Here is a 16,880-nt window from a genome sequence, read left to right as displayed (position 1 = left end):
AGAGCAAAGAGAGGCCAGGCGTGATAGCTCAAGGCTGTAATCCCAGTACTTTGGGAGGCTGAGCAGGGCAGATCACCTGAGGTCAGCAGTTCGAGACCAGCCTGGCCAACATAGTGAAACCCCGTCTCTACTAAAAATACAAAAATTAGCTGAGTATGATGGTGGGTGCCTGTAATCCCAGCTACTCAAGAGGCTGAGGATGAAGAATCACTTGAACCCGGGAGGCAGAGGTTGCAGGGAGCCAAGACCATGCCACTGCAATCCAGCCTGGGCGACAGAGGAAGACTGTCTCAAAATAAATAAAAGCAAAGAGAGAGCCGTAAGGACAGAGGATCAGAGAGGAGAAAAGATGTCACATTTCTGGCTTTGAGGATGAAGAAAGGGGCCATGAGCCAAGAAATGTGGGTGGCCTCTAGAAGCTGGAAATGGCAAGGATACATGCTAGCCTAGAACCTCCAGAAGGAACCAGCCCTGCTAACATCTTGTCTTTAGCTTAGCAAAACTGATCTCAGGTGTCTGACCACCAGAACTGAGATAAATCATTTGTGTTGTTTAAGGTGCTGAGTTTGCAGTCATCTGTTACAGCAGCCATAGAAAACCAATATACCTGGTTAATATCTAGTAGTCCTCCAAGACTCGGTTCAGCTGCCACCTCTCTGGGAAGTGTTCCCTGACCACCCTCATTGCTGTCACATCCCCTTTGTGCTGCAGGCCAGAGTGGATAATCCTGCTAGGTGAGCCTCATACTTACCTCTATCACATCACAGACCACAGTGCATTCCAATTGCATGTTTACTTGCTTATCTCTGGTACAGGCTGTGAGCTCCTTGACCCAGGAACTATGCATTTCTGCATTGCCAGCCCTGGGCAGAGCACAGCGCGAATATTCAACATCTATTTGTGTAATGAATGATGAAGGCCATGAGAACTAAACACTGACAGCAAGAGAGGTCAGAGAGGGAGTGGTTGCTTCTAATTGAGGAAAAGGCATACTTCTCCTGGCAGAAGTGGCATGTGAGTAGTGAATCCCATCTCCAGGGAGACTATAGTCAGTCATTAAGGTTAGATGACAAATGGGAACATCTGTGTTCACTTAAATTTAGTATTGGAATGGAATGACAGCACTGTCATCTGTCAGATATGTACTGACTGCAAAACTAAAAGATGATACCCAGTGTCCAGAACACGACCGGGTCCCTGGTGGTCATTTTCTAGATCACGGCCTCGGTGCTGCTCTCCCTGTGGGGACATTCCTGACCTACGCCACCCGGAGACCTTGAATGTGCCACAGGTGGAGTTCTCCAGGGAGCAGATCTGAGATGGAGATTAGCAGGTGAGGCATTTATTAGGGCACGCTCTGGGGATCAATACTATTTTCACTTTACTCTGTGGTTTTCTGAGAAGTGTCTTTATAAGCACCACCAGCTCTGTTTGGAAAAGTGAGTGAATTTGGGTCAGCAAGTGCTCAGGGGCCATAAAGCTTCGATGGGGCTGTTGCCATAGAAACCACACATTCCTTCATTAAATAACAAAATGAACAGCAGCCAGGAACCTGGGGTCTGGGTCTCTGCTCCCTTGAAGCTACAGAAACTGGGCCTGTCATGGCCCCTGTGCCACCCAGATTTAATTAGTTTAGTGTTTAGCTAGATCCAAACTCAACTCTTTTGCATCCCTCTTGCACAGGGAGAGGTGATGCGCTTATCTTGCTGAGCTTCACAGTAGAAAAATAGCAGATGAGGTACGGAAGAGATGGAGGAGATGGAGGAGACGGAGGAGATGGAGGAGACGGAGGAGATGGAGGAGATGGAGGAGACGGAGGAGATGGAGGAGATGGAAGAGATGGAAGAGATGGAAGAGATGGAAGTCTATCTGCTGGGTCCTTCTCCTGGGTCCATGGAGCGAACTGCACACACCAGTGCCATTCTCACACTTGCACTTGCATAATGGTGTTGGGTACACATCTGTCTCCACTCCTGCCTTTGACAGTCGAAGTGTGTCCTGTCCACTCTTTTATCCCTTGCTGCCTAATCCAGTATCCGGCAACTAAAAGAACCCCTGACACACGAAGTTTGTGCAAAGTAGAGATAAAAGAATGGGAGGAGGAATGACCAGTGAATGATCATCTGGAAAAGTTGAACATGCGCTGAAGTGAGGAGTGGAAATGAAAGAAGGACCAAGGAAAGGAAGCAAGTGAAAGAACCTGCTTCCGAGGCTGAGGGAGCTGCCCAAATGTACTCTCTCCTGGAGAGTTGGCCCCAAACTTGTGTTCCCCTTCCAGTCAAAGGACAAATCCTCACAGTGGTGGTGCTCAAACGGCAGGGGTCCCAGCTTAGCATCAGAAAAGGCAGGTTCAAATCCTGGCTCTGCCCTTGAGCTCTCTGACTCTAGTTTTCTTCTTCGAGAGTGAGGATAACAATATCATCATCTACTCCACAGAGACACGAGGAGAATGATGCAAAGTAGTGTAAGTTGGGATGTTTTCCTTGGTAGAGAGGGACATTTGATGACTTCAATTTTAAACCACAATCAGTCTTGTATTCAGTTTGCTCACATAAGAATCCAAGAAGGTCAAAATATGCATGAATAAGGCTCAAGGGCCAACCCAAGACATGAGAGCAGCGGTGCTACTGGAGCCATGACTTCTTCCCAGAGGGCTGTTCAACCTCCCAAAAGTATCAAACTGCACACAGAGATCCAGCCCTTGGCCTGCAATGTTTTTTCAGAGATCCAGTCTCTATAGAGGATGTTCTGAGTCACTGAGATTGCTTATTTCTAAGGCACATGCCTATCTTTTCCAGTGAGTTGGAAAACATACTGACCCTTGAAGGTCATTATCACAAGGCATGAACAAATTTTGTGTATAATTTTTCTGCTCAAGTTTTAGCTGTGTGGTATTGATTCAAGAATGCCAGATTGGGCCAGGCGCGGTGGCTCATGCCTGTAATCCCAGCTACTCTGGCGGCTGAGGCAGGTGAATGGCGTGAACCCGGGAGGCGGAGCTTGCAGTAAGCAGAGAGTGCACAACTGCACTCCAGCCTGGGCGAAAGAGCGAGACTCCATCTCAAAAAAAATGATAGATTGTCTGTGTGTGTGTGTGTGTGTGTGTGTGTGTGTGTGTGTGTGAGAGAGAGAGAGAGAGAGAGAGAGAGAGAGAGAGAGAGAGAGAAACAAGGTTTTCTTTTTTGAAATGCCAACCTGAAAGAGTTAAGAAGCATCTAACATTTCCATGTCCCCAAAGCAAAATATGGAAAAGAGCCCATTCTCAGTGCAATGTCAAAAACTGTGCTTCAGTAACATTTTTGAAATTGAGAGAAGAGATTCCACTATTCATGGGGCAAATGCATCTCACAAGCCTGGCCTCATCCAACATGCCCATCCATTTTTGCATGTTGGGTCTTTTTTCTAAATTATGATTCAATTCTATTTTAAGAGATTCAGAAAATATGGCGGTAACAAGTTGGGCAAAATCATCTTCTGAATTTGGCACTGTAAGGGCAGAATTTTTCTAAGGGTGGAACCATAGCCAGATAGCAATCAGAAGCTGGAAAATCCTGCTATCAACCCTATTTATAAAAATCATCTCTGTTTTAGTACTATGGCTGATTGTCATTTTACTCAATTATGCAAGGCTTGGCTGGTTCCCTGAGTCCCTTGGCAATGCACTGAGGCCATGAATATGGGGTGGCAGCTTCCCTCACTGACAATCCCTCTTCTTCAGGTTCATTTTGACAAGCATATTTGCCCGATCACTGAGCATTGCTATTTTCTTACTCCTACTGTCTGCTTTGTAGTTTCATTTCTTCTTATTCCTGGTGAATTTCCTGACACCCCAAAGCTGCCATCTTTTCTGAAGATACTCTTAAGGGAGAGGGCTCCTCCAGAGCTATAGCAAGATACTGCCTCAAGTACATATTGATTCAGATTTGGAATAATGCAGTAGTATGAAATAAATTTCAGCACAGAACTGAAAAACTAGGGATGGTGAAATAGGAGAGCAAAAACAAAAGAAAAATCAAAATTCATATGAAATGCTTCAGCAAAATATGAAGGTTAATGGAAAGCTAGTAAGAGAGGCAAGTGGGCTTATTTGAAATCATCGGTGTGATAGAATACTGTAGGACATGACAAATGATCACCCATTTCAAAGTATAGGTGGTTTAGGAGAGATGAGGTAAGATAGAGGTTGTGTCCTTTCTAAAAATACTGATCTTATAGTCTGTGTCTCATATATTTTAGAGATCATGGAAATAGTGTCTTTGTTAAGGTGAAAGATAAAATGTAGAAGAGATTATCATGGTAAGACCTCACTATGACCAATTCCCACCATAGTGTTTAAAACACAGAGGGAAATTAAAAAAAAACTCCCAAACCAGTCAACCAAGATGCATGAGAATGTTTGGTTAATATGCCTGAGTTCCTCTGGGTTAGGATCACTGTGGCAAGATCTGCTACAAATGGAGACTCTTTAGTCTCCTGATGGCTCCTGGATGTGCACTGTCCAATACGGTAGCCAACAGTCACAGGTGGCTAGTGATAATTTGAAATTTGGCAAGTCCAAATTGAGATGTATTTTAGGTAAAAAATATCTAACAGATTTTGAGACCTTGCTACAAATAAAATAATGTTAACTATCTCATTAATATATTAATAATACATTGAAATGATAATATAGATATGTTGAGTTAAATAAACTATATTGATAAAATAAGTTTCATATGTTTCTTTTTACATTTCAAATATGCATATTAGGAAGTTCAAAATTACCAATGTGACATGTAATAGTGGCTCACATTATGCTTCTGTTGGACTTCATTGTTCTATAAAAGCCACCTCCATAGGCTATTAGTGAGCCAACCTCTTTCTTGGGAATGTTGGAAAACATTTCTAAACTACAAAATTGAGATAGAATTAAGGCAGACACACTTATAAGTTTGTTACAGGCAATGATTAACCACGCATTTAGAGCAAGCCTTGATCACAATGCTGCATGCTGCATGAACTTCTAACGATAGGATCTTTTCTAAAAATAGGTAGAGGAAGTGTCTATCAAATTCTTAGAAAATTCAGCTTTGGAGGAGTGTATTTTAATGAATTCATGGATAGAAAGAACTTGGTAGAAATTAAATCTTAGAAACTAGAGAGAGTGCAATAGGTAGCTTCCCAACATCCCTACAAATGTAAAAACTCATTAAATGATTGTATGAAGATGATAATGATCACAAACACTCAGATAGTGCTGGCTATGTGCTAGAAAACAATACTCTGTGCATATCAACTCAGTTAGTTGTATATAACTCCTTTGACAGGACTTTAATTATGTACCAAGTCATAACCACAAATACAGGATTTATGGTCAGGGTGTTCACTGCTATCTTTATTTTCTCAGTCATACTGGCTCTTCCAGCTCAGATCTAACAAGGCAACTATCCAAAGGGAAACAGGAGGTTAAGTTTTGATTCACATACTTTAAACTATTTGCAATAATATGGCGGTTAAAATAGACAGTTTATACTTGCATATTATATCAAGTTGCATATTAGAAATGTTATGTCTTTGTATGGGAAACTAATTCATAACAACTGTCAATTAGAGAAATATTGAATCAAAAGAGAGTGAATCAGGAGTTGACCTCCAATGTGGATAAATGCAACATATTTACAGGCTTTAAATACACCAGCATAAAATTTTCCAATAAAATTTTGCTAGACATAAAGGAGCTGGTGGATCATGGTAGACCATGGTTTGATTGGAAATTCGTTCATCATGTTAAAGTAAATGAAAAAGCAGCACAACTATTTCAATCCATATACTCCAGAGATACAAAAGTGTGAAACGAATCCTCCAGCTATGTTTGATGCCAGATGAGTCCTCATTAGAGTGAAATGCACTGTTTTGTTTTAGCTTTTCTGAAAATATGTGGATAAATAGAAGATAAGCCAGAAACGAGGGTCACCAAAGTGATTAACAAAACAAAAAACAGACCCCTGACCCAAGGTCTAAAGTTGAAATTACTGGGAAAGGTATATTGATATAGGAACTTAATAATTGGGGCCTATCTAATTAAAATGCCTAACTCTCTATCTTACAGTGCACTCCTGCATGCCTGCGTACGCACACACACGCACACTCTTGAGTGTGCACACCAGGAAAAGAATATACGTACCCAAAGAACAATAGAAATCTAGTCTATTAAGCAACATCTGGATAATAAAGACAATCACAGACACTATTACACTATTAAAAGTTGGTTTTTTTGTTTTTTTCTTTTTTTGAGATGGAGTCTCGCTCCATCCCCCAGGCTAGAGTGCAGTGGCCGGATCTCAGCTCACTGCAAGCTCCGCCTCTTGGGTTCACACATTCTCCTGCCTCAGCCTCCCGAGTAGCTGGGACTACAGGCTCCCGCCACCGTGCCCGGCCAATTTTTTTTTTTTTTTTTTTGTATTTTTAGTAGAGACGGGGTTTCACCATGGTCTCGATCTCCTGACCTTGTGATCCGCCCGCCTCGGCCACCCAAAGTGCTGGGATTACAGGTGTGAGCCACCGTGCCCGGCCTAACTATTAAAAGTTTTATAGTTCCTGTTCCTAGATCCTTATAAGTGTAGAATTGTCAGTGCTTTCTGCAACATTATGTCATGTTGACACAAACTATTTTTTTAGAGTAACACTAAAAAATGTCTTCTTAAATAACTCATCTTTTCATCATCAATTTCCATTTTATGGGGACAAGTATTTCACATGACAATGTCAGTGGAAACATGGGAAGGAGGCATAGGAAGAGGGATGAATGGGAGAAGGACTTCACAATTAATGAAGATGTGAAAAGTGATATGGTGACTGTCATAAAAAATAAAAAGAAAGAATGAAAAGAGTCATCTGTCTTAGAAATAACCTTGCCTGGGTAAAGCACTTGAGTCAATTAACTCTTGATGCTTTTTCTCATCTGTGTGTGTGTTTTTTTTTTAACTGTTCCAGAATTGGAGAATATGTGCTTTTCTTGTGAGCCCTTATACTGCTCTTGTACAGATTCCGAGACAAATGGCTCTGGTTGCTTCCATTCCCGAAGGTGGCCTCTTCTGTACCACGTGACCACCTCAGATGATCGGATGGCAGGTAGGTGTCCTGGCATGAAGACTAAGTGGCATTGCAGATGACTAATTGGAAGAACTGGACCGTAGTATTTTCCTTCTTGGGGAATCAGCAAGTGAGTCATGGAGGCAGTGTGGGCAGTAGCTGGTATGAAAGCAGCAGGCAAATATTAGGGAGCAGCAAAGGCAAGAGACAGCTGCACTAAGCAGGGGAGCCCCAAGGAGATTCCCTGATGTCTCCTACCGAGATGATGAAGAAGGGACAGTCACCAGGGCTGCCTCAGATCTTGAGTGAGCTTTCAGATACCAGCTCTTCCCATCACAGGGAGGTCATGCTCTCCTGAAATTCCCATTTGAGTTGGTCATCTTTCACTTTCTTCTGTCAGATCTCTTTCTCCCTTCTTTTGGTTATAGCATCTCTAATATTCCTCCAGGGAACCAATACTTCCCCACGTTCAGTCCATATGGATTGGGTAGAATGGACCCCAACTTTCATTTCCAAGGGTGGGTATGTGACCCAGGCCTGGATAATCAGAATATTCCATTCCTCTGGCCAGAGGGTCTGGTGACACAGCCCAAGATAAGCCAATAGGAGTCATCCCTTGGATTTTCGCATAGCTGTTTGGAAGGAGGAGCTCTCTTTCTTTTGAGTTGCTGGGAGGGCGGGATCTAAGCCCTGAGTCATCACTGTCAAGTCTTTAGCAAGTGTGGAAATAAACTGCCTGAGAATTAAGCCAATACCAAGGGAAGTGGAGCCAAGGGATGGAGAAGATGAGAAAGAGGATTGTTCATTCCTTGGATCTAGTGGTGCCTGAAAGCTGGGATACCCGTAGGTAGGTTTTCTAGTAGCATGGATTTCTAGAAGCCAATAAATTCCTTTTTCTGCTTAAGCCAGCTTGAGTTGGGTTTCCAATGAACATAATATTGTTCTTTTTATAAAAGCTGATTATAATATTTTGCTTGTATTACCCTGAGGCCTAAACACTCCCTCAAGAATCCAGTATATCTTATTTCCACTTATTCCCTTGAATTAAATTTCTACTTGGGAAAATATGAACATGTCTTGCATCCTTCCATACAAACAACAGAACTAACACACTCCTTTCTATTATTTGATAAGTGTCATTGTGTTGGATTTCCTGAATTTGGTTCACCAGGGCACATGTAAAATTCAATAAATGAAACCGTGGTGCCCAATGAGCACTGGACTGCGTTTAAGTCCCAGGTCTGACATTGACATTAAATGATCTCTTTTAAGCTATGTGACCTTAGATGGGTCATTTGTCTTCTTTGGATTCCTGTTTCTTCATTGGCAAAATGGTGGAGTTAAGCTAAAGAATATCAATATTAGCTCTCTATATCTATATAGTGATTCAATCACTTCTAAAATGATTTATTGTTAGATTACATTATTCTATATATATATATCATCTTTACAGTTTCTTTCAGCTATAAAAGTCTGTGACTATCAATAGGTCATCAAATTATTTCCCTACCTAGAAATGCCAACTGTCAACTCTTTTCTTTTTTTTTTTTTTTTTTTTTTTTTTGAGTTGGGGTCTCACTGTGTCACCCAGGGTGGAATGCAGTGGTGCAGTCTCGGCTCACTACAACCTCTGCCTCCCAGGCTCAAGCAATCCTCCCACTTCAGTCTCCCAAGTAGCTGGGACCATAGGTGTGTGCCACCACACTCAGCTAATTTTTTTGTATTTTTTGTAGAGATGGGATTTCATCATGTTGCCCAGGCTGGTCTTGAACTCCTGAGCTCAAGCAATTCGTCTGACTTGGCCTCCCAAAGTGCTGGGATGACAGGTGTGAGCCATCACACCTGGCCCAACTCTCCAATTATCTAAAGGCTATTATTTTCATGATCTTTTTGTTCTTCCATGCACCCACCCATGCATCCCTTCATTCATTCAACAAGCATTTACTGTATACTACTATATACGAGGCAATGTGCTAAAAGGCACTATTGCCATCCTGGGGAATATGCCACTCTACTAAAGGAGACAGACATTCAATGCCATTCATTAAATAAGCCCAGAAATACATATATAATTTTAAAATATTAACAAATGCTATAAAGGACAAGTACCGATGTTTTAATAGCATATATCATGGAGATGTGACCTAGATGGAGGTGCAAGCAAGGGACATCCTCCCCAAGAGGGACAACTTGAATTGAGAGGTGACAGGTGGGTGGGAGCTACCTGGACCAAGAGGCTGGGTAGGGGCCATCCCAACACGGAAATGGAAGAAACATGTTGGATGCCACATGGGGCCTGCCTCATTATGTGCTAGAGGGTTTATCAGAAAACTTTTCCAAACTCTTGGTGGAGAAAAACATCATCATTTTCTCTGTTGACAAGAAAGAATTCAGGAACATGAAAAGCAAAAATCCTAAGTCAGATTCCAATGAAAGTGCTTGCTGAAGTCAAATTTTACCATTTTTTATCTTGCCAAGTCTTCTTCCTGTGCAACACCTCTGACTCACTTTAACTTACACCTTGGGGAAGTCACTCGACTTCCTTGAGTCTCAGTTTTCTCATCCATAAAACATGAGGCTTGGGTTATATATGTGATTTCTAAGGTCTCTCTCCTATTCAGCATTTTATGTTTCTAGAAATACACCTGAGTCAGTGGGGAGAGGAGGAGAGACCATGAATCCCACAACACACACTTGTGGATATATTTAAAAAGCAAAAATCAGTGTGGATTCATAGTACAAGGAAATGTTATAGGAATTGCAGCTTTGGAAATACAGGTTGGATGGAGCCAAAAATAGCGAATGCATCCACAGTTAATGCAGGGAAACTGCGATGAAGCGTTTCCTTGGCAATTGACTTACTTAAAGGTAAAGTAACTCAGTTTGATCAAAGACTGGTTTCTCTGCTTCTCCTCCTCTCTATGGGTTCTTTTATTATAACTCAGTGCAAAGGGGAAAAAATGGTTGATAGATCAATTTCACTAAAAAATAAAGATCATCCAAAAATATCAGGAAAGGGACAATCCGGTTGGATCCAAACAAGCAGATACTCTGATGGGAGAGGATACTCAGCTCTGTGTGCCCTCGAGTGTCATGCACATGCCTTAGGATCACTTCTACCCTAAATCTCTTCCTATGGATCCCTCAAGCTCTTAAATCGTCAACACCAGAATTTACAGGAATCTGACATCTGTCAATCTGAACAGAAAGCCTTAGATTTCACACCAGAGTCAGCTCCTTCTAGAGAAGGAAAAAGGACAATAGCTGCTATTTCTTAGCATGCATAATCAATGCTGCAGGGGTTGCTAAGCAACAGCAGAAAGGCTGTCAAACATCCCTGGGTGTCTCCAATGGAAGAGGAGCAAGCCCGGCAGTCACTCCACAGAGGTGAGAAGCTGTGCAGTCCCTGGCAGCTGCATTCAGTTGGTTTCTTTCCTTTAAAAAATCCCTTCATTGTGGTCAGGGCTGAACCATAGACATTTTCTTCCCAGACTCCTTTGGATAGTCTTTGAATACACTTTCAATAGGCCTAAAGCCCTAAAAATGAGCAGGTCAGGCTGGCGAGTGACAGCTCTGTGAAAAGTCCATGGGTTATTCTGATCCAATTCACCCTGGAGCTTTTGGAAGGTCCAGCCAGTCCCTTACGTGTCTGCAGCCTCTGAATCCCAGAGAGTTGAAATAAACATCCTCTCTGAAGCTCGAAATTACTCTAGCAAACATAAGCAAAACCTCCCATTTCAAAAAAAAAAACAAAAAACAACTCACATGTAAGGTCACTGACATGAAACTTCTTAGGTTTGTGACCATGAAGTTAGAATGAATTTTTAGTCTGCAGGCACTTTGTCTTCCTTATCTGAGATGATAGATATAGTTTCATTTGAATTTCAACAAGAATGAAACTAGCAACGAGAAGAGTTGGGATTTAACAAAGAATCAAATCCCGTTTTTCCTTTTTTAAAAGCAGTGTTGATTAAAGAAACACTCATCATAGGCCATTACTTTGCAAATACTTGGCAAAGCCAGGATGCATGTGAAGCCTAGGCCCTAGGTCTGGTTCAGAGGTGGAACTAGGAATGTGATTGGGATACAAACCAGAGAGGGGCCTCACTGACAGTGGTAATGGGACATATGCCCAAACAGAAGCATGTCGTGGGCAGGAAAGTGAAATGGCATAACATATCTTTTAAGGCCAACCCAGGTACCAGGCTAAACATCACTGTCACCAGCTGACTCTTCACTGTTAGTTGTCCAAGCCCTGAAGTCCTGTTTGAGCATATGTTTGGAAGGAAATGTAACACATAAGCTGAGGGCGCCCTGGATTCAGCTCTACAACACACTCTCGTTAAAGGTATTGCAAGTACAGAGAAGTAGGCACAGGGCAAGAAGTAGTACTAAGATGAAAGACCACATCCACTGAGAAATCTGTTGCCTCTATCTCTATATCTTCCGGAGGTTTCTCAGCTATTTCTACATTCTCATGTAGGATTCCCTAGTCTCCCAGGATTTCTTTACATTGAAAGAGTCCATCTTGTGACACCAGGAAGTGAATGCAGAGTCTGAAGGTCTGACTTAGCTTCCTGGGTGGCAGTACAAAATGTGGGCCCAGAACACGAATCCAGGGTCTTAAGTTTCCTTGTCTATAATACATGGCTAGCCTAGGATTAGATGTTCCCAAAGATTCTTCCCACTCTAACATGTGATCCAACTATGAATTTACAAAAATAAAGCTACCTTTTGGTCTCATTTAACCAAAAGGGGGAAAAAAAGATACAGTAAGAAGAAAACAGAGACTGCAGATTTAACACTGCCAAATGTTCTGAACATTTTGTGCTAAACAATGACAAACAAAACTTTTTGAGTAAGTAAAAGAAAAGAGGAAGTAATAGCAAAAGCAAAAATTAAACATCTCCAGAATGACTGCAAGATTCTCACTTTGCCACCTTCTACTCCATTCAAACTCACATCTCTCCAGGATCTCCTTCCTCTCCTCTCTCCTCTCTCTCTCCCTCTCCATTTGCCCATCTTGGGAAGATGATGTTTATTTGAAAAATGTTTACATTTATCATTCCTAGGAAGGTCTGTTCTTTATTCACCCCAAAGTGCAGAGTTTAGGAGTCTTCTGTGAGAGTTTAGGAGTATCATGCCACCTTGGTTAGTTTTTTTTTTTTTTTTTTTTTTTTTTTTTTTTTTTTTTTTTTTTTGATGACAAAGAAAGCAAATGTACAGTTTTTCTATTTGGATAAACTTTAATAGAAACCCTTTAGTCTGCCGGATGACTCCAAGAAAAATTTTATTTCTCAGTTGCCCATTATGTATGTACTGAAACATTTTAATGTTAAGTATAACAGTGACGGAATAGACTCCTGATTTTCTAAAATGAAAAGTTGTCCTGGTTCTAACTAATAAATAAATGCCATTTGTAAAAATGTTTCCTGTTTGGCAGAAATAAAACACAGCAAAAAATTCAATCATCTTATATTAAGTCAAGAACTTACATTTTATTACATTAGCCATGTCCAAATTTAGAACTTAATTCATTTTATAAATATATGCCACTTTTAAGTGTTTTTTTTTTTTTTTTTTTTTTTTTTTTTATTATACTTTAAGTTCTAGGGTACATGTGCATAACGTGCAGGTTTGTTACATATGTATACTTATGCCATGTTGGTGTGCTGCACCCATCAACTCGTCAGCACCCATCAATTCATCATTTATATCATGTATAACTCCCCAATGCAATCCCTCCCTCCTCCCCCCTCCCGTGTTTTTTATATATATATTACTCATTATTTTGGTGAGTTAAAAAAAATTTTGAAAAAAAATACGCAAAATACCTGAAGCCTTTTGTGCTATTTTTGTTAATTCTTGTGTTTTAGAGAGCTCAGTGGAAATTGTATCCCTTTCAATCAATCAATAAGATAATGCTTATCTTATTGAAGACCAAGACTCCTTTTTGAGTTTAGGAGGACATGACTGTGATGGACGACTTTCGGTCTTCCTTGTTTTAGTAAAACCACCAAGTCTCCTTGGGTGGTGAATTTCACAGGAGATGCCATCCAGCCCTGGATGAAATCATGCCTGTGCTATATAAAACCCTGGAGATTTGTATGCATCTGGGAGAGTCAAGGTAGAGAATTGACTGGTACAGAGGCTGACAGGGGAAGTGAAGTCCACAATCCTTCCTTCCAGAACCATAAACCTGACACAAGCTTCAGCTGAGCTTGGCACAAGCACCGAACAATTTGAGGAGACACATGTGAGTCTTCAGGACTCAGCTGGTCAAATGATCTTTGGCCCCACTGACTTCCATCCAAAATTCAGTTAGTATGGACTTGGAAGAGTACTCAGAGCTCCTCACAACCTGCAGATTTGTCAGTGGGCCCTGAGAAGAACCTCTGACAGTTGGATGTGCCCCAAATGTCCTTTCGACTGTCCATTTAGTTTAAAGGAATTCAGATACATCCACCATAGCAGGAACGATTTGCTCCTGCATTGGCCACCAAAATATAATAAAATGGAGTTAAATTTCCACACATAAGTGTGATCATGGTTAATGAGACATTCTGGAATGTTCTCTTACCTTCACTGCCACCAAGATCTTGTCCTGCTCAGGACAGAGGTTATAGCATTCAGCTAGGAACACTTTTCCAAAGGCTCCTTCGCCTAGCTCCCTTTTCAGAACAATGTTATGTCGCTTGATGTGCTGAACAACTGCAAAACAAAGACAGAATGGAAATTGGAATTGAAGCACACGGAGGTGAAGGCAGCAGGTGAGGAGTTGGTGGCCTGTACCTGAGCTTCCAGGCCCAAGAGTCTCTCCTCTGTGCACAGTGAACCAAAAAGGCTGGGTGTCCATCTTCACAGTCCACCCCAAATGGCTGGGAGGAGGTTACATCACCTTATTCTCCAGAACTCGATTATTGTTTCTGATAAAACTAAAGTAGATACCTAGTTGCTGACTGCAAAATATCCTTGATAAACTTTATAGACTAAAAAAGGGGAGAATGAGAACTTCACATTAATGGCAGGCTTCCTATAAGCCAGATGCTTTGCATATATTTGTTAGTAGTGTGTCCAGTGGGGCAAAGCAGAGAGATAGCTAGCAATCCTGAATTCTTGGTTAAGCCATCTCAGATTCCTAAGGGAGATGGAGTCAGAGGAAACAAAAGGAAAATGCAAGATCTGTGCATTGTTAATTAAGGTTTTGGCCTCACCTCAGTTTTAGCCTTCTAGTGGAGAGGGCTGAAACATGGCTGGGCCTCACTGACTTCCTTTGTTTGGATCAGAAACATCTAGACGTCTGCACTAAAGACTAGCATCCTTAGCCTTGTTTTAAAATCATGGCTCAGTCTTGGCTCTCCAAGGCCAAGAAGAGACAAAAACAGATGAATTCCAGGACAAGAGAATGTTCCTCCCTACAGTCTGGAGCAGTGATGGCTGAAGTCATTCATCCATACACGCTCTTGGTGCACAAGGCAGGAGGCAGTTAAGGGCCCTCAGAATCTCATTGGCTGCAAGGTGGAAACCAGAGAGGGAAAACACCAAAGGACAGGGGTCATGGAGGAGAGGCCCACAGAGGACAGAAGTGCATGCAAGCTGTGCCTCCTCACTGAGCACATTAAATGCTGAGTCCCTTAGCACGGGAGTTCCACCGGGTCTTGGCTGGTATTGTTTTCTGAACTCCTTGTTGCTGAATGGTGGTGCATTAAAAAGAGACTGTGATGCCCTCTAGAGCTTGGAATGTGTGGTCAACTATATTCTCTCATGTCATTCTCACAATCCTGTGACAGAATCCTCTCTACATTTTACAAGTGGGAAAACAGTCTGCAGGAATTTCCAAGATTCACAGTCTGGGAATGGAATTGGGATTTGGACCCAAATCTGTCTGATTCCAGAGTTCGTGTCTTTTCTTCTACTTTACAAAGTCTCTTTTCAATTGTAAATTGCATGAGCAGAGATCTGATTTATAAGAGAAATAGAGAAAAACATAAAAACAATTGCCAGGCTTCCTCTCTGCTTAGTTCATCCTTCAAGGCCCCATTCAAATTCTTATTCTCTCATAGAGTTTTCCAGGACCACTTTGACCACCAAAGACCTCTTTCTCTGAACTGACATTCTATCATGTCTTGTTTGTATTCTGATGTATCCCCCAATTATATCACATCTGTAAGCTCCCAAGGTTAAGAGCAAGCTCCAAATACCTCCTGATGCCTCGTGCAACTCAAAGTAGAGATATAGTACTGAGGTGTAATTTGATAACATTTTTCAAATTTAGTTGATTGTGAACTGCATTATAAGAAAATATAAACCATATCTCTGCAGTTTAAATTAAACTGCAGTAAATAATAATAATAAAATGGATACCTATGAACCCACCATCCCATTTAAGAAATAAAATATCACCAGTAACTTCGAAGCACCAATGTGTTCTCTCCTGATTGTACCTACATTCTTCCTCATCTCCCACAGATAACTATCTTCTTGAATTTTGTCTTAATAATTTCCCTTGTAAGTTTGTTACCAGTGCTACATCTCTGACAAGAGCTTGTTCAGCTTCACCTGTTTTCGAACCTACGTTAAACGGAGTTATACAGTACGAATTGTTGCAGGTCATGCATCCCTCTCTCAACAGTGTCCTTGAGATTGGGTTGTATTGTGTGTGTAGCAGGAATTATTTCCCTCATACCACTGTATAAGATTCTATGGAAGGATGATACCACCGTTTATTCATCCATTCCATGTTGATGGACAGCCTGCTCAGTTTCTTTTTGGACACAACTTTATAGAAAATGCAAGTGGTAATTAAGATTTTGATTTAATGGGATTTTTTTTCCCCTTGATAATTCATGTGGTTCAGAGCTGTGAATGTCTCTGTAAGCCTCTGGGAACTCAGGGTGATAAAAATCAAAAGGTCTTTTTATGAGCAACAATATTGATGAGTATAAGAACGTATATTAATTTCTCATGCTCCAGTGGCGACGCCTGAATTGAAGAGGAGAGAAATGTGTTCATTAGGGAGAGTGCCCATATAAAGACACAAATGTAATTCTTGCAGATAATTAGCTGCCCTATTTAAATCTAATATTTAACTCCCTGGTTGTCACATGTTCATTGGGAATTAAATTCCCACTTGATTTACTTCTCACTCTAACCAGAGCAAGGCAAGTATTTAACTTTTTTTTTTTTTTTTTTTTTTTGCATTTGATTGCATACCTTCTATCTTTTCATAGTCCAAGCAGGAGAAAATTTTGGTGGAAAATAAGTTTTTAAGGTCAAAGCCACAATTTCATCATTTCCAAAACTAAAATTGATTAAAGCAGTTTTCCCATGTAGACCTTGAAAGTAGGAAATGTGCATGTTTTCTTTAGGAAATGGACTACTATATTTGCATTTATCTGCTTTGGTACAATTTGGGGCACTGATATCTGAGCAGTGTCCTTTTGCCAGTGTATTATCTCTAAATGGAATAAATTTCTCTCTCTTTTTTTTGAGACAGAATCTTGCTCTGTCACCCAGGCTGGAGTGCAGTGGCACAATCTCGGCTCACTGCAACCTCTGCCTCCCAGGTTCAAGGGATTCTTCTGCCTCAGCATCCCGAGTAGCTGGGACTACAGGTGTGTGCCACCATGCTCGGCTAATTTTTTTTTTTATTTTTAGTAGAGATGGGGTTTCACCATATTGGCCAGGCTGATCTCAAACTCCAGACCTCGTGCTCCACCCACCTCGGCCTCCCAAAGTGCTGGGATTACAGGCATGAGCTGCCGCACCTGGCCAAATTTCTATTCTATAAGACTGGGCTACTTAGGGGC

General features: G+C 41.3%; 1 protein-coding gene across 1 annotated transcript in view; it reads right to left on the bottom strand.

Moving 5' to 3' along the window:
- Positions 1-16,880, bottom strand: part of NTRK2 (neurotrophic receptor tyrosine kinase 2) — a 366,752-nt gene that overhangs the window by 78,753 nt on the left and 271,119 nt on the right. The window contains exon 17 of the mRNA XM_010378077.2: positions 13,652-13,782. Within this exon, the coding sequence (XP_010376379.1) occupies positions 13,652-13,782 (131 nt within the window). The remainder of the gene's footprint in view (positions 1-13,651; positions 13,783-16,880) is intronic.

This window comes from Rhinopithecus roxellana, chromosome 16, assembly GCF_007565055.1.
Source record: "Rhinopithecus roxellana isolate Shanxi Qingling chromosome 16, ASM756505v1, whole genome shotgun sequence".
Taxonomy (NCBI): Eukaryota; Metazoa; Chordata; class Mammalia; order Primates; family Cercopithecidae; genus Rhinopithecus; species Rhinopithecus roxellana.
This window is presented reverse-complemented; position numbering and strand designations above follow the sequence as displayed.